The sequence below is a fragment of the Mesoplodon mirus genome (genome assembly GCF_964341445.2).
Source record: "Mesoplodon mirus genome assembly, chromosome: 3".
Classification (NCBI taxonomy): Eukaryota; Metazoa; Chordata; class Mammalia; order Artiodactyla; family Ziphiidae; genus Mesoplodon; species Mesoplodon mirus.
In genome coordinates this window covers 128,780,302-128,807,876 of record NC_138978.1, presented here as the reverse complement: position 1 = coordinate 128,807,876, position 27,575 = coordinate 128,780,302, and the positions used below count along the sequence as shown (strand labels likewise).

The 27,575-nt window shown below is 40.3% G+C and overlaps 1 protein-coding gene across 1 annotated transcript in view; it reads right to left on the bottom strand.

The window, feature by feature from the left end:
* Nucleotides 1-6,075: 6,075 nt before the first annotated feature.
* Nucleotides 6,076-27,575, bottom strand: part of LOC309799235 (uncharacterized protein) — a gene marked incomplete at its 3' end in the record, with an annotated part of 219,183 nt that continues 197,683 nt past the window's right edge. The window contains exons 3-4 of the mRNA XM_082612214.1: nucleotides 6,868-7,086; nucleotides 6,076-6,133 (exon numbers count right to left, since the gene is read on the bottom strand). Of these exons, the coding sequence (XP_082468340.1) occupies nucleotides 6,076-6,133; nucleotides 6,868-7,086 (277 nt within the window). The remainder of the gene's footprint in view (nucleotides 6,134-6,867; nucleotides 7,087-27,575) is intronic.

The following is a 27,575-nucleotide window of genomic DNA, read 5'->3' as shown; positions in this document are numbered from 1 at the left end:
GCTGATCTCCCTGTGCTATGCAGCTGTTTCCTATTAGCTATCTATTTTACATTTGGTAGTATATATAAGTCCATGCCACTCTCTCACTTCGTTCCAGCTTACCCTTCCGCCTCCCCATGTCCTCAAGTCCATTCTCTACATCTGCGTCTGTATTCCTGTCCTGCCCGTAGGTTCTTCCCAACCATTTTTCTCTCTCTTTTTTTAGAATCCATATATATGTGTTAGCATACAGTATTTGTTTTTGTCTTTCTGACTTACTTCACTCTGTATGACAGACTCTAGGTCCATCCGCCTCACTATAAATAACTCAATTTCATTTCTTTTTATGGCTGATAATATTCCATTTTATATTGAAGATGTTCAACATCTTCTTTATCCATTCATCAGTTGATGGACAATTAGGTTGCTTCCGTGTCCTGGCTATTGCAAATAGACTTGCAATGAACATTGTGGAACATGACTCTTTTTGAATTATGGTTTTCTCCAGGTATATGCAAGGTAGTGAGATTGCTGTCTCATATGGTAGTTCTATTTTTAGTTTTTTAAGGAACCTCCATACTGTTCTCCATAGTGGCTGTATCAATTTACATTCCCACTAACAGTGCAAGAGGGTTCTCTTTTCTCCACACCTCTGCAGCATTTATTGTTTGTAGATTTTTTGAATGATGGCCATTCTTACCTGTGTGAGGTGATACCTCATTGTAATTTTGATTTGCATTTCACTAATGATCAGTGATGTTGAGCATTATTTCATGTGATTCCTGCAATGTGTATATCTTCTTTGGAGAAATGTCTACTAGGTCTTCTGCCCATTTATGGATTAGGTTGTTTGTTTCTTTGATATTGAGCTGCATGGGCTGCTTGTAAAGTTTGGAGATTAATCTTTTGTCAGTTGCTTCTTTGGCAAATATTTTCTCCCATTCTGGGGGTTGTCTTTTCGTCTTGTTTATGTTTTCCTTTGCTGTGCAAAAGCTTTTAAGTCTCATTAGGTCCCATGTTTTTATTTCCATTTCTCTAGGAGGTGGGTCAAAAAGGATCTTGCTGTGATTCATGTCATAGAGTGTTCTGCCTATGTTTTCCTCTAAGAGTCTTATAGTGTCTGGCTTTACATTTAGATCTTTAATCCATTTTGAATTTATTTTTGTGTATGGTGTTAGGGAGTCTTCTAATTTCATTCTTTTACCTGTAGCTGTCCATTTTTCCCAGCACCAATTATTGAAGAGGCTGTGATTTCTCCAACATATATTCTTGCCTCCTTTATCAAAAATAAGGTGACCATATGTGTATGGGTTTATCGCTGGGCTTTCCCTCCTGTTCCATTGATCTATATTTCTGTTTTTGTGCCAGTACCATACTGTCTTGATTACTGTAGCTTTGTAGTATAGTCCGAAGTCAGGGATCCTGATTACTCCAGCTTTGTTTTTCTTCTCAAGATTGCTTTGGCTGTTCGGGGTCTTTTGTGTTTCCATACAAATTGGGAAATATTTTGTTGTAGTTTTCTGAAAAAATGCCATTGGTAGTTTGATAGGGATTGCACTGAATCTGTATATTGCTTTGTGTAGTATAGTCATTTCACAATGTTGATTCTTCCAATCCAAGAACATGGTGTATCTCTCTACCTGTTTGTGTCATCTGTGATTTCTTTCATCAGTGTCTTACAGTTTTCTGAATAAAAGTCTTTTGTCTCCTTAGGTAGGTTTATTCCTAGGTATTTTATTCTTTTTGTTGCAGGGGTAAATGGGAGTGTTTCCTTAATTTCTCTTTCAGACTTTTCATTTTTAGTGTATGGGAATGAAAGAGATATCTGTACATTAATTTTGTATCCTGCAGCCTTACAAAATTCATTGATTAACTCTAGTTGGTTTCTGGTAGCATCTTTAGGATTCTCTATGTATAGTATCATGTCATCTAGTGGCAAACAGTGACAGCTTAACTTCTTCTTTTCCGATTTGGATTCCTTTTATTTCTTTTTCTTCTCTGATTGATGTAGCTAAAATTTCCAAAAGTGTGTTGAATAATAGTGGTGAGAGTGGGCAACCTTGTCTTGTTCCTGATCTTAGTGGAAATGGTTTCACTTTTTCACCACTGAGAACAATGTTGGCTGTGGGTTTGTCATATATGGCCTTTATTATGTTGAGGAAAGTTCCCTCTATGCCTACTTTCTGTAGGGTTATAAATGGGTGTTTAATATTGTTGAAAGCATTTTCTGCATCTATTGAGATGATCATATGGTTTTTATCCTTCAGTTTTTTAATATGGTGTATCACATTGATTTGCATGTATTGAAGAATTCTTGCATCCCTGGGATAAACCCAACTTGATTTTCGTGTATGATCCTTTTAGTGTGCTGTTGGATCCTGTTTGCTAGTATTTTGCTGAGGATTTTTGCATGTATGTTCATCAGTGATATTGGCCTGTAGTTTTCATTCTTTGTGACATCCTTGCCTGGTTTTGGTGTCAAGGTGATGGTGGTCTCACAGAATAAGTTTGGGAGAGTTCCTCCCTCTGCTATATTTTGGAAGAGTTTGAGAAGGATAGGTGTTAACTCTTCTCTAAATATTTGATAGAATTTGCCTTTGAAGCCATCTGGTCCTGGGCTTTTGTTTGTTGGAAGATTTTAATGACAGTCTCAATTTCAGTGCTTGGGATTGGTTTGTTTATAGTTTCTATTTCTTCATGGTTCAGTCTTGGAAGGTTGTGCTTTTCTAAGAATTTGTCCATTTCTTCCAGGTTGTCCATTTTATTGGCATAGAGTTGCTTGCAGTAACCTCTCATAATCCTTTGTATTTCTGCAGTGTCAGTTGTTACTTCTCCTTTTTCATTTGTAATTCTGTTGATTTGAGTCTCCTCCCTTTTTTTCTTGATGAGTCTGGCTAATGATTTTATCAATTTTGTTTATCTTCTCAAAGAAACAGCTTTTAGTTTTTTTGATCTTTGCTGTTTTTTCCTTCATTTCTTTTTCATTTATGTCTGATCTGATCTTTATGATTTCTTTCCTCTGCTGACTTTGTTTTTTTGTTTTTTAAATTTTCTTTCTTTCTCTAATTGCTTTAAGTATAAGGTTAGCTTCTTTATTTGAAATGTTTCTTGTTTCTTGAGGCAGAATTGTATTGCTATATACTTCCCTCTTAGAACTGCTTTTGCTGCATCCCATAGGTTTGGGGTCGTCATGTTTTCATTGTCATTTGTTTTTAGGTATTTTTAAATTTCCTCTTTGATTTCTTCAATGATCTCTTGGTTATTAAGTAGTGTATTGTTTAGCGTCCATGTGTTTGTATTCTTTTACAGATTTTTTCCTGTAATTGATATCTAGTCTCATAGCATTGTTGTCCGAAAAGATACATGATACGATTTCGATTTTCTTAAATTTACCAAGGCTTGATTTGTGACCCAAGATATGATCTATCCTGGAGAATGTTACACGAGCACTTGAGAAAAAGTGCATTCTGTTGTTTTTGGATGGAATGTCCTATAAATATCAATTAAGTCCATCTTGTTTAATGTATCATTTAAAGCTTGTGTTTCCTTATTTATTTTCATTTTAGATGATCTGTTATTGGTCAAAGAGGGGTGTTAAAGTCCCCTACTATGATTGTGTTACTGTCGATTTCCCCTTTTATGGCTGTTAGCATTTTCCTTATGTATTGAGGTGCTCCTATGTTGGGTGCATAGATATGTACAATTGTTATATCTTCTTCTTAGGTTGATCCCTTGATCATTATGTAGTGTCCTTCTTTGTCTCCTGTAATAGTCTTTATTTTAAAGTCTCTTTTGTCTGATATGAGAATTGCTGCTCTAGCTTTCTTTTGATTTCCATTTGCATGGAATATTTTATTCCATCCCCTCACTTTCAGTCTGTATGTGTCCCTAGGTCTGAAGTGGGTCTCTTGTAGACTGCAAATATACTGGCCGTGTTTTCAGATCCATTCAGCCAGTCTATGTATTGCTTCAGGCCCTATTCTGTTTCCAGGGGGCAGGCTGAGCCTTTGGTTAATTCTTCCTCCTGATGGGTAATTAGAGTGACATCAGCCTGTCCAAACACCTACAGCTAGACTCTCATTAGTTCCCACTCTTCCCGTGCATCCTCTGGACAAATTGCAAACTGTACGAAACAGGAGGTTAAAGGTGCTGATTCTCCAAGTGGGGAGATTGTTCGTAAAGTGGCTGGAATGGCGAACCCGAGCACCAGGAGTTTTAGAAACCTTTCCCCATCACAGGGTGTACCATCCTCTGGGTTTCCCATTCATGTTTTAGCTGTAGGAAGATTCCCTTGAACCTGGAGATTTGGGAACCATGGAATGGGTAGCACGCAGTATTATTTTAAAGTGTCATTTGCTCACCCAACCTCACCTATCCTGTAGGCCCCAAGAGTGTCCAGCCTTATGTCTCTTTCAGTTGTGGGTCTAGATGTGGTCAATCCAGGTTGCATCACAGCCCCTGAACGAATTTTGTAAGAATTTCTCTCTCTTTCACTATCTTTCTTTTTGTTTTTTGTAATTTGTATTTATAATGGGGTTTAGCTGATTTTCAATGCTGTGTTTATGCCGCTTTACACCCACTTGATTCACTTACAGAGATATCAATAAATACTTTTTAAAGATTTTTACTACACAGATATATTCTTCTGCGGTGAATAGGGTGTGTTGAGTCCAGTTCACTGAGCAATGAGTAGGTCTTCTCTATTACATATTTGGTTGATGGAATGGTATCTGTGCTAATTTCAAATCTTGTTTTATGCATCACCCCACCTCACCTTTCCCCGTAAGCAGCCATAAGTGCGTTTTCTAAACGTGTGACTCTGTTCTGTTTTGTAATTCAGTTCATGTGTAGCGATTTTTACCTTCTGTCTATAAGTGATGTCTTATGATAAGTTTCTTTACCTGTGTGACTTATTTCTCTTAGTATCATCATACCTAAATCACTCATTATGCTATTACTATCCTTTGGACAATGATTTCATGGCTGAGTGATATTCCATTGTACATAAGTACCACAACTTATTTACCCATTTTTCTCTTTCCTGGATATTTAAGGTGTACCCGAGTCGAGGTCCTTGTAAACCGAGCAGCGCTAAACTTTGGGGTGCCTGTGTCCTGTCGATTTTTGGTTTTCCGAATATATACGCCCATGAGTGGAAGTGCCCTATGCACTGTAGCTCTGTTTTTTAGCTGTTTTAGGAAACACCATACACTTCTCCAGAGTGGCCCTTGGCAATTTACATCCCTCCCATCAGCGTAACAAGGCTCCCTTTTCTCCGTGTCCTATACTGCATTTCTGGTTTTTACACTTTTCCAGGATGGCCCTTTTGACAGATGGGAAGTGAGACTTCTTTATAGTGCTGATTTGTATTTCCTGCTTGTTTGGCCAAAAAGGGCGTCTGCGTTTTTTCCTAAATATATTCAGGAAAAACGCATAGGCCCTTTTTGGCTAACTGCACCATTGTCGAAGTTCTGCCGCTTTTCATGTGCTTTAAAGGCGACTCCAAACTATCTCTTGAAAACTGTTTCTACAATTCTGCCTTGCTTTCAAATCATTTTCATTGCCTTACCTCAGTATATCTTTGGAAGATTGTTATCATTTATAACCCTGCAGGTTTGTTAATTGCAGTGCTCCTGAGCTCCATTTTTTAAGTCGCTTTTTTGGGCACTGTCCACAAAACCCCAGGATTGCTTCAGGCCCTATTCTTGTTCCGGGGTGCAGGCTGAGACTTTGGTTAGTTCTTTCTGCTTGGAAATTAGAGTGACATGTGCCTGTCCAAACACCTAGGGCTGGTCTCTCATTGGTTCCCTCTCTTCCCGTTCATCCTCTGGACAAATTGCTATCTGTATGAAACAGGAGGTTAAAGCTGCTGATTCTGCAAGTGGGGAGCTTGTTAGAAAAGAGGCTGGAGGGGTGAACCTGACTACCAGGAGATGAGGAGATGAGGTGCCTTTTCCAAACTCTTCCTGGTCAAACGGTGTACCATCCTCTGGGTGTCAGGTATGTTTTAACTGTAGGTAGAGTCCCTTTCATGTAAGGAGGACACCGGGGATTTTTCCAAATCAGTGTCTCCCTGAACCCCAAACTGGGAAATTTTTAAGCTACGGGTACATGTATGTTCATTAAGGGCCTTGGGCAGTAGTCAGAGTCCGAGCTTTAGATGATTGAAATCTTCAGGGTCAGAAGCACTCACCATCGGCCTCCCTTAGGTTACATTTTATCTGTCGTTGATACAAGATGTAGATATAGATATGTATTCTTTTTCAGATTTCCCCTTATAGTTTATTACAAAATATTGAATGTTGTTCCCTGTGTTATACAGAAGTTCCTTGTTGATGATCTATTTTATACATAGCTGTGTGTATGTGTTAATAACAAACTCTTAATTTATCCCTCCTCCCACTTTTCCCCTTTGGTAATAATACGTTATAAGGTTTTATACTTCTCAGAAATTGGGGAGCTGAAGGAGAGGTATCATTTTCAATTGAAAAGCATTCAAAACAAGATTGAAGCTTCAGCCAAGATTATTAGATGTACATCCTTGGAAAGAAATCACGTCATTTCTCTAATATTGACCTGATAAAAAAGACAAACCCCTCTACTGAACTTGCTTATGATAAAGTGATGGAAATATCAAATGGAAGTGTTAGAAACATCTTATTTTACACGAGGCTTATACACTGCTGTATGTTAATTACAGTTTGGCTCACAGTCTGTTCATTGAAGTTACAATGTTCTCAATCTCTGTTACTGATCCTCTCGAGTGGGCCCCAACAAGGGTCCCCCTGCCCAGTGTCATTGGAGCCAAAAGAAAGAGACTGAGTTTGGTTCAGAAACAAAGGAACACTTTATATTTTGATCAGAGAATGGAGAGGTGAGAGCGGGCACTCCTCCGTGGGCTGTGGGTGGGGCTGCTGTGTAGGGATCCCGGCAGCGTCAGCTGGGGGGCGGGGAGGGTGTGGAGCTCTCGAGGGCCGGGTTGGCTGGAGCTCAGGCTCTATGTCTCGGAGTCTGCAGGGGGCCCGCGAGCTGAGGTGTCGGCCCAGCCATTTTGCACTAGGGAATCGGGTCTGAAGTGCCGGGTGTGGGACCTCTGCATGTGGAAACCTAGGAGCAAGTGAAATTAGACAAAGCACAGAGGAAAAAAAGGTTAGACTTTATTTTATTGCCCAGATTCTATTTTTATCTCCCAGGAATTTTTAATGGACCTTGCCTTTGACAAACCCCTCCTCTGCCTTTTGTCCCGTTCCTAATTCTTGGGGCGCTGAGGGTGCAGACCCCTCTTCTGTAAGTGCTTCGTGCTGATTTGGGAGTCCTCATACCGGGGGGGGAGGGGCAGAACTTCTCCCCGGCAGCCTCCAGGTGAGGTTGATTGTCCCCAGGCCTCCTCCCTCACTTGCTTGTCCGCCTGAGCACCAGCATTAGAAGTATTCTAGATCCTAATGACCTTTAAGGGTCCAGGAAAGAGATGCGCAGAGACGCTGGGTGGGGGGCCGGTTTTATCCCGCCCCACAGTTGTTTGGCCACCTTAGGCTGACGGTTTCTGCCAGCCTAGGTGCTCTGACCAGTAGTCTGCGCTTTCTTCAGTTAGGCCACTGAATTAACGTACAAACAGCACCAGGTGTCAGAGCCCTGCCTGCTCAACTCCCAGACAGTCCAGGGCTGGTGGTGATCCATGACCATGACGGCCACTGTGTCAACGGCCTTTTGAAGTAGCCAGGAGTCCAGCCGGTCTCAATGGCCGCTGTCACCGCGGTGTCTGTAGGCTTTTCTATGGTGACAGCGTTATCTATGGTTCTCCCGCCAAGCTTATTAGCTCCCCTCTGGGTGCAGTAAGTCCTGCAAGCAGTAGTCTGCTCTTTTGGGGCACACTCTTGTTGTTTTCTGAGAGAAGATCCAGGTCAAGTGATAGTCATATGAGTCGTCATGGGGGCCCGTTGCCCCAGGTTGTCTCTCTGGAGGTTGGAGTTGGAGGGCTTCGTCTCTCGAGGTCTGTGTGCCTACGGAGCGATCCCTGCAACTTCAGGGCGTGGTGGGTGGTTAGGATCACCACGTGGGGTTCTTTTCCCTTAGGAGGGAGCTGGCCTTGTGGGCTGCTGATTTCTAGGTTTTAGAATCTCCCAGTAACCTGGCTGGATTGGGCGGCTGGCCAAGCCCTTTGTGACCGTAGTTCCTCCTACCTGGAGGGCATTCTTGCGTTGTTCCATTTCAAGTGGTCCCAGTTTTTGCACTAATATTAAAAGGGCAATTCACCTTCTATGGGGAATGTAAAGGTCAAAGGGTTTAGCTAAATTAGGGAGGTCCAGGGCAAGGGTCTGAATTGACTGCTCTTTGCATTCTTGAAAGGTGCTTCTGGATTCTATTCAAAAGGATCATCATCTTTTCCTTTCAGTGTTTCATATAGAGGCCCAGCTATTATACTGTAGTTAGGGATCCAGATGCAGCAAACCCCGGCCTCCCCAGGAACCTCTAAGCTGTCTTCTAGTTTTAGAAGGAGTAAGGCTACAAATGGCTTCTTCCCTTTCCTGGGATGGACTTCTCCGACCTTCTGTGAGAATGAAGCCCAGGCAGGTCACCTTAGTCTGTGATATTTGAGGTTTTTGTTAGACACCTTCAATCCTTTATTGGCTAGGTAGTTAAGAGGCCTCCTTAGTAGGGCTGGCGATCAGAATATCGTCTGCATATTGAAGGAGGGTTCCCTTCTCCAGAGGTAGAACTTTTAGGTCTTTACCTAACGTTTCCCCAAAGGTGTGGGAATTTTTGAACCCTTGGGGCAGGACGCCCCAGCAGTATTTTTTTTTTTTGTATGTTGAGTCCTGCCACTCACAAGCCAAAATTTCTTGTGACTCTGGGACTAATGGAATACAGAAGAAGGCATCATTGAAGTCTAATATAGAATACCATGTCCTGGTGGATGGTAGAATGACCAGCAGGGTGTAGGAATTAGGAACTACTGGATGTATATCCTCGGTGGATTCATTGACTGTCCTGAAGTCCCTTACCAGGTGCCCAGTGGCCCACGGGGCTCTCGTGGTCAGGCCCCTCCCAGGATACGGAGCTCCCCTGGGCAGATACCCAGCAGCTCACGGGGCTCTCGTGGTCAGGCCCCTCCCAGGATATGGAACTCACCTGGGCAGGTCCCCAGCAGCTCACGGGGCTCTCATGGTCAGGGCCCTCCCAGGATACGGAGCTACCCTGAGCAGGTACCCAGCAGCCCAGGGGCTCTCGTGGTCAGGCCCATCACAGGATATGGAGCTCACCTGGGCAGGTACCCAGCAGCCCATGGGGCTCTCATGGTCAGGCCCCTCCCTGGATATGGAGCCCCCCTGGGCAATTACCCCGGCAAGGCTGGGCACACAGTAACCGTGCACATAGCTGTCACTGCAGAGCACCCCCAGCCCACCTGTCGGTCAGAGCTGACCCAGAGCACCTGCGAGCAGGACTTTTTAACTAACAAACAGCACCTCCGACAGGTCTGTGACCCTGGGCTTCACTCTGTCCGGCCTCCCTCCGCCTGGTCTTCCAGAGGCTTCCACAGCAGCCAGGACACCAGGCCTCTGTCTCCACCCACCACCCCTCCTCTCCCTGACTCCTGGGTTCCTCTCATTAGGAGAGGGTCTTCTTGAACTTGTCTCCCACTCATGGGCCAGATAAAATGATTAGAAAACAAGCCAGGGCTGCAGGCCCTTGTCTATCCTGACCCTCAGGACCCTACACCTGTTCTTTGGACCTGGCTGGTGCAGCAAGGCCCATTTTCTGCAACTGTGAGCCCCTGAGGGGCGAGGATTGGCTGACCTGGGCAGCCTGACCCGGTGGGCCAGCCCTCCCCAGGTGTGCCTGAGTTGAGGTCAATATAAACACCCCCTCCAGGCAGCAAGAGCCCCTGCAGCTGTGCCTGACGCCATATTCTCTGCCCCGTCAGCAGTCTAGGGGCTGGGCTGGTGGGAGGGAGTGAGGGCCCACGGCATTGTGGGTCGCCCGGTGTGAGTGGGGCTCTGCTGGACTTTCCGCAGGAGTTGCCAGGCTGCCACCTGCCAAAGAAGAGGATGTGTCACCCGTACCTGCCACTGGAATTTCTCCCCGGGCAGAGGTGAGGAAGGAAAAATCAGTGGGGGCCGGGACAGGAGGGGTACCTCAGGCAGAGAAGTGGAAAGCCTCCAGAAGGGCGCCCGTGGCCAGGACCATCCTGGCTGGCCTGCAGGCACCAACTCGGCCTGCGTGCTCTCACTGGTGTGGCTCCACGGCCCTTCCTCTAGGTTTTCAAATCTTTGCACACATTCAGGTGTTTTAACTGGAAAGGGTGGGAACAGTTCAGCAGCACCTGGCCTGGGGCTCAGCTCACGTTTACTCACAGACGCCTTGGCACGGTCCCCCAGCTTTGCAATGAGGATGCTCCTTGCGGGGGTGCTGCTGGCTGCATGGGAGACGATTCCCCACCTCTGACCAACTTCAGAATTGTTTACCACTGGAGCAAGTGCCCTGGTAGGGTTTTCCTCTGTATGACTGGTGGGTTCTGTTTGTTTTTTTTTTTTCTTTTTTGGTTCAAGGTAGGTTTTATTCCTCTTTTTGTATTTATAGATATGAGCATGGAAATAATCCATTCATATAAATATGTGTATGTGAAGGAAATAATATTTTTTCTGTTTTATTTTTTAAAATACTCTATTTTTTTAATTTTTAAATTTTATTTATTTTTTTATACAGCAGGTTCTTATTGGTTATCTATTTTATACATATAAGTGTGTATATGTCAATCCCAGTCTCCCAATTCATCCCACCACCACCACCACCCCACCACTTTCCCCTCTTGGTGTCCATACATTTGTTCTCTACATTTGTGTCTCTATTTCTGCCTTGCAAACCAGTTCATCTGTACCATTTTTCTAGGTTCCACATGTATGCATTAATATACGATATTTTTCTCCTTCTGACTTACTTCACTCTGTATGACAGTCTCTAGATGTACCCACGTCTCTACAAATGACCCAATTTCATTCCTTTTTATGGCTGAGTAATATTCCATTTTATATATGTATCACATCTTTATCCATTCATCTGTGTATGGGCATTTAGGTTGCTTCCATGTCCTGGCTATTGTAAATAGAGCTACAATGAACATTGTGGTACATGACTCTTTTTGAATTATGGTTTTCTCAGGGTAAATGCCGAGTAGTGAGATTGCTGGGTCATATGGTAATTCTATTTTTAGTTTTTTAAGGAACCTCCATAGTGGCTGTATCAATTTACATTCCCACAAATAGTGCAAGAGTGTTCCCTTTTCTCCACACCGTCTCCGGCATTTGTTGTTTGTAGATTTTCTGATGATGCCCATTCTAACTGGTGTGAGGTGATACATCATTGTAGTTTTGGTTTATATTTCTCTAATAATTAGTGATGTTGAGCAGCTTTTCATGTGCTTCTTGGCCATCTGTATGTCTTCTTGGGACAAATGTCTATTTAGGTCATTTGCCCATTTTTGGATTGTGTTGTTTCTTTTTTTACTGTTGAGCTGCATGAGCTGTTTATATATATTGGAGATTAATCCTTTGTCCATTGACTCATTTGCAAATATTTTCTCCCATTCTGAGGGTTGTCTTTTCGTCTTGTTTGTAGTTTCTTATGCTTTGCAAAAGCTTTTCAGTTTCATTTGGTCCCATTTGTTTATTTTTGTTTTTTATTCCATTACTCTAGGAGGTGGATCAAAAAAGATCTTGCTGTGATTTATGTCAAAGAGTATTCTTCCTATGTTTTCCTCTAAGAGTTTTATAGTCTTACATTTCGGTCTCTAATGCATTTTGAGTTTATTTTTGTGTATGGTGTTAGGGAGTGTTCTAATTTCATTCTTTTACGTGTAGCTGTCCATTTTTCCCAGCACCACTTATTGAAGAGACTGTCTTTTCTCCATTGTATATCCTTGCCTCCTTTGTCATAGATTAGTGGACCATAGGTGTGTAGGTTTATTTCTGGGCTTTCTTTATATTTTTCTTTTACACCTTTATTGGAGTATAATTGCTTTACAATTGTGTGTTAGTTTCTGCTGTATAAAAAAGTGAATCAGCTATACTTATACATATAAAACCATATCCCCTCCCTCTTGCACCTCCCTCTCACCCCCTTATCCCACTCCTTTAGGTGGTCACAAAGCACTGAGCTGATCTCCCTGAGCTATGTGGCTGCTTCCCAGTAGCTATCGATTTTACATTTGGTAGTGTATATATATCCATGCCACCCTCTCACTTTTTCCCAGCTTTCCCTTCCCCCTCCCTGTGTCATCAAGTGCTTTCTCTACGTCTGTGTCCTTAATCCTTTCCTGCCCCTAGTTTCTTCATAAAGTGTTTTTTTTATATTCCATATATATGTGTTAGCATACGGTATTTGTTTTTCCCTTTCTGACTTACTTCACTCTGTAGGACAGACTCTAGATCCATCTACCTCACTACAAATAACTCAATTTCCTTTCTTTTTATGGCTGAGTAACATTCCATTGTATATATGTGCCACATCTTCTTCTAGCTCTATTTTTAGTTGCTAAGGAACCTCCATACCATTCTCCCTAGTGGCTATATCAATTTACATTCCCACCAACAGTGCAAGAGGGTTCCCTTTTCTCCAATAAATGCCTCTCCAGCATTTATTGTTTGTAGATTTTTTGATGATGGCCATTCTGACTGGTGAGGTGATACCTCACTGTAGTTTTGATTTGCATTTCTCTAATGATTAGTGATGTTCAACATCCTTTCATGTGTTTGTTGGCAACCTTATATCTTCTTTGGAGAAATGTTTGTTTAGGTCTTCTTCCCATTTTTGGATTGGGTTTTCTGTTTTTGTGCTATTGAGCTACATGAGCTGCTTGTAAGTTTTGGACATTAATCCTTTGTCATTTACTTCATTTGAAAAACTGTTCTACCATTCTGAGGGTTGCCTTTTCATCTTGTTTATGTTTTTCCTTGCTGTGCAAAAGATTTTAAGTTTCATTAGGTCCCATTTTTTAATTTTTGTTTTTAGTTCCATTTCTCTAGGAGGTGGGTCAAAAAGGATCTTGTTGTGATTGATGTCATAGAGTGTTCTGCTCATGTTTTCCTATAAGATTTTATAGTGTCCAGTCTTACATTTAGGTCTCTAATCCATTTTGAGTTTATTTTTGTGTATGGTGTTAAGGAGTGTTCTAATTTCATTCTTTTACATGTAGCTGTCAAGTTTTCCCAGCACCACTTATTGAAGAGACTGTCTTTTCTCCATTGTATATCCTTGCCTCCTTTGTCATAGATTAGTTAACCATAGGTACGTGGGTTTATCTCTGGGCTTTCTCTCCTGTTCTATTGATCTATGTTTCTGTTTTTGTGCCAGTACCATATTTTCTTGATTACTTTAGCTTTGTAGTATAGTCTGAAGTCAGGAAGTCTGATTCATCCTGCTCTTTTTTTTTCTCCTCAAGACTGCTTTGGCTATCCAGGGTCTTTTGTGTCTCCCTACAAATTTTAAGATTTTTTGTTCTAGTTCTGTAGAAAATGCCACCGGTAATTTGATAGGGATTGCACTGAATCTGTAGATTGCTTTGGGTAGTATAGTCATTTTCCCAATATTGATTCTTCTAATCCAAGAACATTGTATATGTCTCCATCTGTTTATATCATATTTGATTTCTTTCACCAGTGTCTTATAGTTTTCTGAGCACAGGTCTTTTACTTCCTTAGATAGGTTTATTCCTTGGTATTTTATTCTTTTTGTTTCAATGGTAATGGGATTTTTTCCATAATTTCTCTTTCTGATTTTTCATTGTTAGTGTAAAGGAATGAAAGAGATTTCTGTGCATTAATTGCATATCCTGCAACTTTACCAAATTCATTGATTAGCTCTAATAGTTTTCTGGTGGCATCTTTAGGATTCTCTATCTATGGTATCATGCCATCTGCAAACAGTGACAATTTTACTTCTTCTTTTCCAATTTGTATTCACTTTATTTCTTTTTCTTCTCTGATTGCTGCGGCTAGGACTTCCAAAACTATGTTGAATAATAGTGGTGAGAGTGGACATCCTCATCTTGTTCCTGATCTTAGAGGCAATGCTTTCAGTTTTTCACCATTGAGAATGATGTTTGCTGTCAGTTTGCCATATATGGGCTTTATTATGTTGAGGTAGGTTCCCTCTATGCCCACTTTCTGGAGAGTTTTTTATCATAAATGGTGTTGAATTTTCTCAAAAACTTTTCCTGCATCTATTGAGGTGATTATATGGATTTTATTCTACAGTTTGTTAATATGGTATATCACATTGCTTGATTTGTGTATATTGAAGAATCCTTGCATCCCTGGGATAAACCCTCCTTAATCATGGTGTATGATCCTTTTAATGTGTTGTTCAATTCTGTTTGCTAGTATTTTGTTGAGGATTTTTACATTTATATTCATCAGTGATATTTGTCTATAATTTTCCTTTATTGTAGTAACTTTGTCTGGTTTTCGTATTAGGGTGATGGTGGCATTATAGAATGAGTTTTGGAGTGTTCCTTCCCCTGAAATTTTTTTGAAGAGTTTGAGAAGGTTGGGTGTTAGCTCTTCCCTAAATGTTTGATAGAAGTCACCTGTGATGCCATCTGGTTCTGGGCTTTTGTTGGAAGATTTTTAATCAGAGTTTCAATTTCCTTACTTGTGATTGGTCTGTTCATATTTTCTATTTCTTCCTGGTTCAGTCTTGGAAGGTTATACCTTTCTAAGAATTTGTCCATTTCTTCCAGGTTGTCCATTTTATTGGCATAGAGTTGCTTGTAGTAGTCTCTCATGATGCTTTGTATTTCTGCAGTGTCTGTTGTAACGTCTCCTTTTTCATTTCTAATTTTATTGATTTGAGTCCTCTCCCAGTTTTTCTTGAGTCTGGCTAAAGGTTTATCTTTTTTTTATCTTCTCAAAGAACCAGCTTTTAGTTTTATTGATCTTTGCTATTGTTTTCTTTGTTTCTATTTCATTTATTTCTGCTCTGGTCTTTATGATTTCTTTCCTTCTACTAACTTTGGGTTTTGCTCTTCTTTGTCTAGTTCCTCTAGGTGTAAGGTTAGATTGTTTGAGATTTTTCATGTTTCTTGATGTAGGCTTGTATTGCTATAAACTTCCCTCTTAGAACTGCTTTTTCTGCATCCCATAGGTTTTGGATCATCGTGTTTTTGTTGTCATTTGTCTCTAGGTAGTTTTTGATTTCCTCTTTTATTTCTTCAGTGATCTCTTGTATTTAGTAACGTATTGTTTAGCCTCCATGTGCTTGTGTTTTTTACGTTTTTTCCCCTGTAACTGATTTCTAATCTCATAGCATTGTGGTCAACACAGCTGCTTGATGTGATTTCAGTTTTCTTAAATTTACTGAGGCTTTGTTTGTGACCCAAGATATGATCTATCCTGGAGAATGTTCCGTGTGCAGTTGAGAAGAACGTGTAATCTGCTGTTTTGGGATGGAATGTCCTATAAATATTAATTAAATTTATCTGGTCTATTCTGTCATTTAAAGCTTGTGTTTCCTTATTAATATTCTGTCTGGATGATCACCATTGGTGTAAGTGAGGTGTTAAAGTCCCCCGCTATTATTTTGTTACTGTCAATTTCCTCTTTTATAGCTGTTAGCAGTTGCCTTATGTATTGAGGTGCTCCTATGTTGGGTACATATATATATATATATATATATATATATATATATATATATATATATATATATATATTTGTGTGTGTGTGTGTGTGTGTGTGTGGTACGCGGGCCTCTCACTGATATGGCCCCTCCCGCTGTGGAGCACAGGCTCTGGACGCACAGGCTTAGCGAGCATGGCTCACGGGCCCAGCCTCTCCGCGGCACGTGGGATCCTCCCGGACTGGGGCACAAACATGCATCCCCTACATTGGCAGGCGGACCCTCAACCACTGCACCACCAGGGAAGCCCCATATATATTTATAATTGTTATATCTTCTTCTTGGATTGATCCCTTGATCATGATGTATTTTTTTTCTTTGTGTCTTGTAATATTCTTTATTTTAAAGTATATTTTATCTGATATGAGTATTGTTACTCCAGCTTTCTTTTGATTTTCATTTGCATGGAATATATTTTTCCACCTCTTGACTTTCACTCTGTATGTGTCCCTAGGTCTGAAATGGGTCTATTGTAGGCAGCATATATATGGGTCTTGTTTTTGCATCCATTCAGTGAACCTGTATCTTTTGGTTGGAGCATTTAATCCATTCACATTTAAGGTAATTATCAATACGTATGTTCCTATTACTATTTTCTTAATTGTTATGGGTTTGTCTTGGTGAGCCCTTTTCTTCTTTTGTGTTTCCCACTTAGAGAGGTTCCTTTAGCATTTGTTATAGAGCTGGTTTCATGGTGCTGAATTCTCTTAGCTTTTGCTTGTCTGTAAAGCTTTTGATTTCTCCATCAAATCTGAATGAGATCCTTGCTGGATGGAGTACTCTTGTTTGTAGGTTGTTCCCTTTCTTCACTTTAAATTTATCATGCCACTCCCTTCTGACATCTAGAGTTTCTGCTGAGAAATCAGCTGTTAACCTTATGGGAGTTCCCTTGTATGATATTTGTCATTTTTCCCTTGTTGCTTTCAGTCATTTTTCATTGTCTTTAATTTTTGTCAATTTGATTACTATGTGTTTTGGCATTTTTCTCCTTTGGTTTATCCTGCCTGGCACTCTCTGTGCTTCCTGGGCTTGGGTGGCTATTTCTTTTCCCATGCTAGGGAAGTTTTCGACTCTAATCTCTTCAAATATTTTCTCGGGTCCTTTCACTCTCTCTCTTCTCCTTCTGGGACCCCTATAATGTGAATGTTGTTGTGTTTAACATTGTCCCAGAGGTCTCTTAAGCTGTCTTCACTTATTTTCATTCTTTTTCTTTATTCTGTTCCACTGCAGTGATTTCCACCTTTCTGTCTTCCAGGTCACTTATCCATTCTTCTGCCACAGTTATTCTGCCACTGATTCTTTCTAGTGTATTTTTCATTTCAGTTATTGTATTGTTCATCTCTGTTTGTTCTTTACTTCTTCTAGGTGTCTGTTCCTTAATTCTTCTAGGTCTTTGTTAAGCATTTCATGCATCTTCTTGATCTTTGCCTCCATTCTTTTTCCAAGGTGTTGAATCATCTTCACTATCATTATTCCAAATTCTTTTTCTGGAAGGTTGTTTATCTCCATCTCATTTCGTCTTTTGTCTGAGGTTTTATCTTGTTCCTTGATCTGGTATAAAGTCCTCTGCCTTTTCATTTTGTCTATCTTTCTGTGAATGTGGTTTTCCTTCCACAGGCTTCAGAATTGTAGTTCTTCTTGCTTCTGCTCTCTGCCCTCCAGTGGATGAGTCTATCTTAGAGGCTTGTGCAAGCTTCCTGATGGGAGGGACTGGTGGTGGGTAGAGCTGGGTGTTGCTCTGGTGTGCAGAGCTCAATAAAACTTTAATCCACTTGTCTGCTGATGAATGGGGCTGGGTTCCCTCCCTGTTGGTTGTTTGGCCTGAGGCAACCTAGCACTGGAGCCTACCTTGCTCTGGGTGGGGCTAAAGGCTACACTGGGAGGGCTCGTGCCAAGATGTATTTCCCAGAACTTCTACTACCAGTGTCATTGTCCCCACAATGAGACACAGCCACACCCCACCTCTGTAGGAGACCCTCTAAAACTAGCCGGTAAGTCTGGTCAGTCTCCTATGGGGTCACTGCTCCTTCCCCTGGGTCTTGATGTGCACACTACTTTGTGTGTGCCCTCCAGGAGTGGAGTCTCTGTTGAGACTCTGGGTCTTTGAGTGGAGTTGAGACTCTGATACTCTGAGTGGAGTCGCACAGATTCTGGGTCCAGTGAAGCTTCAATGCTTTGCGGTTCTAGAAATCCCTTAGGAGACGGTCCAAAGCAAGTGAAGCTAATGCTGTCAGTAGAGATGGTGAAGCCAAAGATCCTCAGTTCTGACTAGAGGTTCTGATGTACATACAGGACAGAATCACCTTGTGTGCATGTAGTTCAGGCACGTTTAAGATGAATGCAGTCATGTTAATGCCTAACATATTCTATCCTGTGCCTCCCCTCAGGGACCCCATCCTCAGTTTCTGAGGCTCCTGTAAGTCATGTACAGGGGAATGGAGAGTGGGCTCTGTCCAGTCTGAGCTCTGAGTTTCCCTGTGTGTATCTTAGGCTACTTTGTATTTCTGTGGTGTCTGTTGTAACATCATCCCTTTCATTTCTGATTTATTTGGGCCTTCCCTTTTCAAAAAACATACTACTGTTGTCTTTTATTCTTTACAGAAGTTTAATAAGTGTTAGATCTACTACCCTTACTCTATCTGTACTTTTTGCAGTGAGATTTTTACTTTTGTTTGTTTTCTTGTTACTATCAATAATTAGTGAGACTTCTTTTAAGCTACCTTCAACATTGCTTATAAAGCTGCTTTATTAGTGATGACAGAGCCTTAATGGAAGTCGTGTTCTGGTTGTAAATTAGAATGCACTGTGCCAGCAAAAAGCCCCTTAAGTTTATGTCTCATTACTTCTTGTTCTTTTTTTAATTTAATTTTTATTTTTTATCAGAACAAATTTGATTAAAATGTTTTATTTGTTCTAGGTGTGTAGATGTGGTTCTTTTACACATATACATATGTCTATACTTCTTTGGATCATTTTCCCATGTAGGTTATGACACAATGTTCAGTAGTCTTCTCTCGGTTTTCCGTAGGTCTTTGGTGATGATATATTTCACATGTGTTTCTATATCTGTGTTAACCCCAATATCCTAATGTATCCAATCCTCACACGTTTCCATTTGGTGAACCATAAGTTTGTTTAATGAATTTGTGATTGCCTTTCTTTGTGAAATAACTTCATTGGTATCAATTTTTAGCTAACACCTATAAGTGATATTATAGGATATGTGTCTTTTGCTTTCTGACTTAGTACAATTTGCCAGATTACCTCCAGAATCATCTACAGTGCTGAAAAATGGCAAGGTTTCATTTTTTTCCCTAGCTAATATTCCATTTGTACATGTACCAGTTCTTTTTGTCCACTCACATCTTGATGGACTTTTTGGTTGCCTCCATGTCTTGGCTATTGTAATACTACTGCAATGCAGATTTGCCTGCCTGTGTCTTTCCAATTCTGTCTTCTTAAGTTATATGCCCAGGATTGGGCCTGATGTATCATATGGTAGCTCAGTGTTTACCTTTTAAAGGCACCACCATTCCATTCTCATTAGTGGCTCTTTCCAGGTTACGTCCCACTTAAAGTGGAGGGTATGCATTTCTCCACAACATCTTCAGCACTTATTGTTTGTAGTTTCCTTGCTGATGGTTATTCTGACTGGTGTGAGCTAATACCTCTTTGTGGTTCGATTTGCATGCGCCTAATAATCCATTGAAATTGAGCTTTAAGGCATGTCCTTTCTTTTTAAAACTGTGAATAGAACTTACCTCTTCAAATTCTTTTCTTGAGTATGTGCCACACTTTGAAATTTCTTGGCCATTACTTCCCTCGAGACATTTTGAGGGCAGGTTTCATATTCAGCCCTGCAGTACTTGTGCATATGAAGTGATCATTAGCACAGGTTTTAAAGATGCTGTTGCAGGTAACGGCAAGAGGGTGACAGCGTTTCTAGGTTCCCCACTCTGGTAACTATGGAAACAGACCTTCCTGACAGCGGTGTTCCTCAGTTATAAATTAGAGAGGAATGTGTTTGGATAAACACCCAAATGGTTATGTCTCCATACTTATGATGTTTTTTTAATCTAATTTATGTTTTTCATTGTAGTAATACTCCATTGTGTACATGGACCACTTCTTCTTTGTGCATTCCTCTGTTGATGGACATTTTCATTGCTTCCAGGTATTGGCTATGGTAAATCTTGCTGGAGGGCAGGATTGCCAGCCTGTGTCTTTTTGATTCTCATCTTCTCAGGTGATAAGCCCAGCAGTGTGTATGCTGGATGGAATGGTAGCTCAATGTTTACCTTTTCAGGGCACCCGAATTCTGTTTTCATTAGTGGTTCTTACCACGTCCAACATGCAACAGAGTGTACGCCTTTCTCCACAACCCCTTCAGCATTCATTATTTCCAGAACTTTTGCTGGTGGCCATTCTGACTGGTGTGAGATGATAAATTTTTGTAATTTGGATTTGCTGGTCTTTAATAATTACTAATGTTCAGCATTTTCCCAGGCCTTTTCCTTTTTTTAAAAAAAAAGAAAAGAAAAAAAATTGTGAGTACAATATACCTCTTAAAATTGTCATCTTTGAATGTTGCCCTCTTTTGAATTTTTTGGTCGATTTTCGACCCCAGGACTTTTTTGAGAGCAGGTGTCATTTACAGGCCTGCAATGATTGTGACTATTTCGTGATGATTAGCACTGCGTTGAAAGCTGCTGTTGACGGAAACGGCCACAAGGTGGCAGCATTTCTCCATTCCCAAATCTCGATATTAGGGTAGCAGAACCTTTCTGGAAGTCGTGTTCCTAGGCTGTAAATTAGAATCGAATGTGCGAGGGAAAAACCCCATAAGTTTATGTCTCATTACTTCTTGTTCATTATTTTAATTTTTTAAATCGGGGTAATGATTAGAATATTGTTTGTCCTAGGTGGACACAATCTGGTTCATTTAGATATTATATATGTCTGGTCATGTACAGAACATCTTAGCATGTAAATTACTATTATTTTTTTATAAATTTATTTTATTTATTTATTTCTTTTTAGCTGAGTTGGATCTTCATTGCTGCATGTGGGCTTTCTCTAGTTGCGGTGAGCAGGGGCTACTCTCCGTTGCGGTGCACGTGCTTCTCACTGCAGAGGCTTCTCTTGTTGTGGAGCATGGGTTCTAGGCGTGCAGCCTTCAGTAGTTGTGGCATGTGGGCACAGTAGTTCTGGCTCGTGGGTTCTAGAGTGCAGGCTTAGTAGTTTTTGTGCACGGGCTTAGTTGCTCTGCAGCATGTGAGATCTTCCCGGAACAGGGATCCAACCCGTGTCCCCTGCATTGGCAGGTGGATTCTTAACCACGGTGCCACAAGAGAAGCCTCCGTGTAAATTATTACACAGCGTTCAGTAGACCTCCCTTGGTATATGGTCGGTCTTTTTGATATATGTATTTAATACGTATTTTTATATGTATGGTAACCCTAATCTTATTTTATCCATTCCTCCCACCTTTCCTTTTAGATAACCGTAGTTTGTTTTCTAAGTCTGTGAGTGTCTTCTCTGTGGAAATATGTTCATTTGTGTCAGTTGTTAGGTAACACCTAGAAGTGATATCACAGCATATTTGTCGTCTGCTTTCCGACTTACCTCATGTTGTGTGATTATCTCTAGGCTCATCTTTGGTACTGCAAAGAGCAGTGTTTCATTGTGTTCCACGCCCAATAGTCCATTGTGTATATGGACCGCTTCTTCTTTGTGCATTCATCTGTTGATGGACATTTCGGTTTCTTCCAACTCTTGGCTCTGCTAAATATTGATGCAGTGCAGGGTTGCCAGCCTGTGTCTTTTTGATTCCGGTCTTCTCAGGGGATAAGCCCAGCATTGGGCCTCCTAGATCATATGGTAATTCAATTTTTACCTTTAAACGCACCTCCATTGTGTTCTCACTATGCCTGTTACCAGTTTACATCCCCCCAGCAAGTACATGGTACGCAGTTCTCTAAAACCCCTTCAGCATTTATGGTTTGTAGACTTTTTACTGATGGCATTTTGAGTGTTGGGTGGTGATACCTTTTTGTAGTTTGGATTTTCATGCATCCAATAATTCCAGATATTGAGCTTTTATCCACTTCCATGTTCGATTTTTTTAAAAGGAAAAGAGAAAACCTTACCTCTTCAAATTGTTTCCTTGAAAAATTTGCCGTGCTTTGAATTCCTGTGGACATTACCTTCACCAGGACATTTTTTGAGAGCAGGTGACATTTATAGCCCTGTAGTAATTGTGAATATTAAGTGACCATTAGCACTGAGTTTAAAGCTGCTGTTTCAGGAAACGGCCCCAAGGTGGCATTTCTATATTCCCACCTCTGGTTACTAGGGCAACAGGGCCTTACTGGAAGTCCTCTTTGTAGGTTGTAAATTAGAGTGGAATGTGCCAGGACAAACCCCCCAAAACTTATGTCTACTTATTTGTTGGTGGTATTCTTAGTTTAATTTTCATTTTTATCAGAGCAAATTTGATTTCAATGTTGTGTTTGTTCCAGGTGTACAGAATGTGTTTCATAGATACATATACCTTTTCATGTTTGGGTCCTGTTCCAGGTAGGTTAATACAGAATTTTGTGTACACCTCTCTTGTTATTCGTTTTGTCTTTGGTGATTTTATACTTTATAAGTAGGAGCATGTGTCTGTTAAACCCAATATCCTCCGTTATACATTCCTCACACCTTTCCCTTTGGTTAACAACAAGTTTTTCTTTCTGTTACTTGAATGTCCTTCTCTGTGGAAATAAGTTCATTAATATCAATTTTTAGATAACACCTATACTTGATATCATAGGATATGTGTCTCTCGCTTTCTGACTTACTTCAAGTTGTGTGATTTTCTCTAGCTTCATGTATTGTTCTACAAACGGCATTGTTTCATTCTTTTCTGTGTCTAATATTCCATTGTATATATGGACCTCTTTTTCTTCCATTCATCTGATGATGGACATTTCTGTTGCTTCCATATCTTTGTTATTGTAAATACTGCTGCAATACACGATTTTCCATCCTGTGTCTGTTTGATTCTGGCCTTCACAGGTGAAAGGCCCAATACTGGGCCTTCCAGATCATATGGTAACTCAATTTTTACCTGTAAACGCACTGCCATTCTTTTCCTATTATTGGCTGTTCCAAGTTTACATCCCACTTAGAGCTACAGGTTATGCTATTCTGCACAACAACTTCAACATCTATTGTTTGTAGACTTTTTGCTGATGGTCATTCTGACTGGTGTGAGGTGACACCTTTGTGTAGATTGGATTTGCATGCGTCTAATAATTCCTGATGTTGAGCTTTTATCAATATCCTTTTTATTTTTTTTTAAGATTGAGTTAAACTTACAACTTTAACTTGCCTTCTTGAAATTTGCCGTGTTTGAATTGTTTCTCCATTCCATACCCCAGGACATTGTTTGAGGGCATGTGTCATTTACACCCCTGCAATCCTTGTCAATATTAGTGACTATAAGCAGTGGATTTGAAGCTGCTGCTGGAAGAAACGGCCTTAGTGTGGCACTATTTCTATGTTACCAGCTCTGCTTGCTAGGGAAGCAGAACCTTCCTGCAAGTTGTGCTTTTAGGTTGCAGATTAGAGTGCAATGTGCCAGGACAAACCCCCATAAGTTTTAGCCTCCTTAATACTTTTTGGTGTCTTTAACTTTTTGTTTTTACCAGAGCAAATTTGATTTAAATGTGTCGTTAGTTCTAGGTGTACAGAATCTTGTTCATGTACACATATACATATATCTGTTGATGTTTTGTGTCCTTTTCCATGTAGGTTATTACACAGTGTTGAGTAGGCCACTCTTGGTATTCCATAGGTCTTTGGTGAGTATATATTTTATATGTATTAGTATATGTTTGTTAACCCCAATATCCGAATTTATCCATTCCTCACACCTTTTCTTTGGCCTAACCATAAGTTTGTCTTCTCAATCTGAGATTGTCTTTCTCTATGGAAATATGTTCATTTTTAGGAATTTTCAGATAACATAAGTGATATCACAGGACATTTGTCTCTTGCATTCTGACTTACTTCACGTTGTGTGATTATCTCTAGGCTCATCTGTGGCACTGCAAATGGCATTGCTTTATTTTTTTCGTGGCTAATATTCCATTCTGTAGATATATCACTTCTTCTTTCTCCATTCATCTGTTTATGGAACTTTTGCTTGCTTCCATGCCTTAGCTATATAAATATTGCTGCAGCGCACATTTGCCTGCCTCTGTCTTTCCGAGTCCAGTCTTCGTAGGTTATAGGCCCAGTAAGTGCCCTGTCAGATCATATGGTAGCTCAGTTTTTACCTTTCAAAGCACCTCCATTCTGCTTCCATTAGTGCCGTTACCACTTTCCATCCCACCAGCAGCTAGAAGCTACACAGTTCTCTAAAACAACTTCAGCATTTTTAGTTTGTAGACATTTTCTGATGGTCATTAGACAGGTGTGAGGTGAAACCTTTTGGGAGGTTGGAATTGCATGTGTCTAATAATTCCTTATACTGAGCTTTAGGCATGTCCTTTTTTTTTCTTTTTTTCTTAGTTTTTAAAGAGTGAGTACAACTTCCCTCTTCATATTGAGTTCTTGAAAAATTTGTCATGTGTTGAATTTTCTTTGCTATTCCCTACACCAGGGCATTTTTTGAGGGCAGGTGTCATTTATACCCGTGTACTGCTTGTGAATATTAAGTGACCATTAGCACTGTGTTTAAAGCTGCTGTTGTTGGAAACAGCCACAAGGCGGCAGCATTATTATGTTCTCAACTCTTGTTACTAGGGCAAAAGAGTCTTCCAGGATGTAGTGTTCCTTGGTTGTAAATTAGAGGGAAATGTTCCCGGACACAGCACCGGAAGTTTATGTCTCCTTACTTATGCTTGTTTTTTTAATTTAATTTATATTTCTTATCAGAGTAAATTTGATTAGAGTGTTGTATTTGTCTGGTTGTACAGCATCTGGTCCATTATTCATACATATATCTGTTCATCTTCGGATCCTGTTACCATATAAGTTACTACAGAGTGTTGAGTAGACCTCCCTTGGTATTTGGTAGGTGTTTGGTCATTATTTATTTTATATGTATTGGTGATTATATAAATCATATAATTTATATGTTATATGTTTATATACATTTAACATACATTAGTATATGTATGTTACCCCCATAATCCTAATTTATCCATCCTCCCAGCTTTCATTTTTGTAACCATTAGTTTGTTTTATAACTCTGTGTGTGTCTTTTTCTCTGGAAATATGTTCATTGGTAGAAATCTTAGGATAACATCTATAAATGATATCACAGGATATCTGTCATTCCCTTTGGACTTACTTAACGTAATATGATTATTTCTAGGCTCATCTGTAGACAAGAAAACGGCATTGTTCATTTTTTTCCGAGGCTCATATTCCATTCGAGACATATACCACTTCTTCTTTGTCCATTTATCTGTTGATGGACATTTTGTTTGCTTGCATGTCTTGGCTATTGTAAATAATGCTGCAGTGCATGTTTGCCTGTCTGTGTCTTTCCGATTCTGGTCTTCTTAGGTTATAGGCCCATCAGGAGATCTCCCACATCATATGGTAGCTCAACTTTTACCTGTTAAAGGCAGCTCCATTCTGTTCTCATGATTAGCTGATACCACTTTACATCCAGCCAACTGCATAGTGGGTATGCATTTCTCCACAGACCTGTCAGCATTCGTTGTTTGTAGACTTTTTACTGATGGCATTTTGAATATTGTGTTGCAAAATCTTTTTGTAGTTTGGATTTGCATCCAACCAATAATTCCTGATATTGAGCTTTTATCCATGTTCCTCTTTTTTTTTTAATAAAAGAGTGAGTAAAACTTACCTCTTCAAATTGTTTTCTTGAAAAATTTTCCGTGTTATGAACTTTTTTGGCCATTACCTACCCCAGGACATTTTTTGAGGACACGTGTCATATACAGACCTACAATTTCTGTGAATCTTCAGGGACCGTTAGCCCTGTGTTTAAAGCTGCTGTTGTAGGAAGTGGCCACCAAGGGGCAGCATTTCTCCATTCCCAAGTCTGTTTAATAGTGCAGCAAAGCCTTCCTGAAAGTCGTGTTCCTAGGTTGTAAATTAGAATGGAATGTGCCAGGGAAAACCTCAATAAGTTTATGTATCATTAATGGTTGTTCGTGGTTATAATTTTTAAAATAGCGGTAATGATTACAATAGTGTTTGTTCTAGGTGTACACAATCAGGTTCAGTTGAACATTTTATATATATATATATATATATATATATATATATATATATATATATATATATATATATATTCATGTACAGATCCTCTTCCCATGTAAGTTACTGGTTTTTTAAAATTTATTTTCTTTATTTATTTTGGGGTTAGTTGGATATTCGTTGCTGCATGTGGGCTTTCTCTAGTTGCAGTGAGCAAGGGTACTCTCCTTTGTGTTGCTCGGGCTTCTCACTGCAGTAGCTCCTCTTGTTGTGGAGCACAGACTCTAGGATTGCGGGCTTCAGTAGTTGTGGTGCCTGGGCTCAGTAGTTGTGACTCATAGACTGAAAACAGTAGGTTAAATAGATTTGGTGCAGGGGTTTATTTGCTCTGCAACATGTGAGATCTTCCTGGAATGGGGTCGAACCAGTGTCCCCTGCATTGGCAGGCGGATTCTTAACCACCGTACCACCAGCGAAGCTCCCGTATAAATTATTACACAGCGTTCAGTAGACCTCCCTTGTCATATGGTCGGTCTTTTTGAGATATGTATTTAATAGGTGTTTGTATACATATGGTAACCCTATCTTAATTTATCCATTCCTCCCACCTTTCCTTTTAGATAACCATAGTTTGTTGTCTAAGTGTGTGAGTGTCTTTCTCTGTGGAAATAAGTTCATTTGTGTCAGTTGTTAGATAACACCTAGAAGTGATATCACAGGATAATTTTCGTCTGCTTTCCGACTTACCTCATGTTCTGTGATTATCTCTAGGCTCATCTATGGTGCTGCAAAGAGCAGTGTTTCATTCTTTTCCATGCCCAATATTCCATTGTGTATATGGACCACTTCTTCTTTGTGCATTCATCTGTTGATGGACATTTTGGTTGCTTCCAACTCTTGGCTATGCTGAATATTGCTGCACTGCAAGATTGCCAGCCTGTGACTTTTTGACTCTGGTCTTCTCACGGGTAAGCCCAGCAGTGGGCCTACTAGATCATATGGTAGTTCAATTTTTACCTTTAAACGCACCTGCATTCTGTTCTCACTACTGGCTCTTACCATTGTACATCCCCCCAGCAAGTAGAGGGCACACAGTTCTCTAAAACCCCTTCAGCATTTATTGTTTGTAGGCTTTTTCCTGATGGCATTTTGAGTGTTGGGTGGTGACACCTTTATGTAGTTTGGATTTGCATGCGTCTAATAATTCCCAATATTGAGCTTTTATCCACGTCCGTTTTCTTTTTTTAAAAAGTAAACCGAGAAACTTACCCCTACAACCTGTTTACTTGAAAAATTTGCCGTGTTCTGAATTCCTGTGGCCATTGCCTACATCAGGACATTTTTTGAGGACAGGTGTCATTTACATCGCTCTAGTAATTGTGAATATTAAGTGACCATTAGCACTGGGTTTAAAGCTGCTGTTCCAGGATACGGCCACAAGGCGGCAGCATTTCTATATTCCCAAATCTGGTTACTAGGGCAACAGAGCCTTCCTGGAAGTCCTGTTTGTAGGTTGTAAATTAGAGTGTCTACTTATGTCTACTTATTTGTTGTTGGTATTCTTAGTTCAATTTTTATTTTTATCAGAGAAAATTTGATTGCAAAGTTTTGTTGGTTCTAGGTGTACAGAATCTGTTTCATTGATACATATATCTTTTCATGTTTCAATCCTCTTCCATATAGGTTATTATAGAATGTTT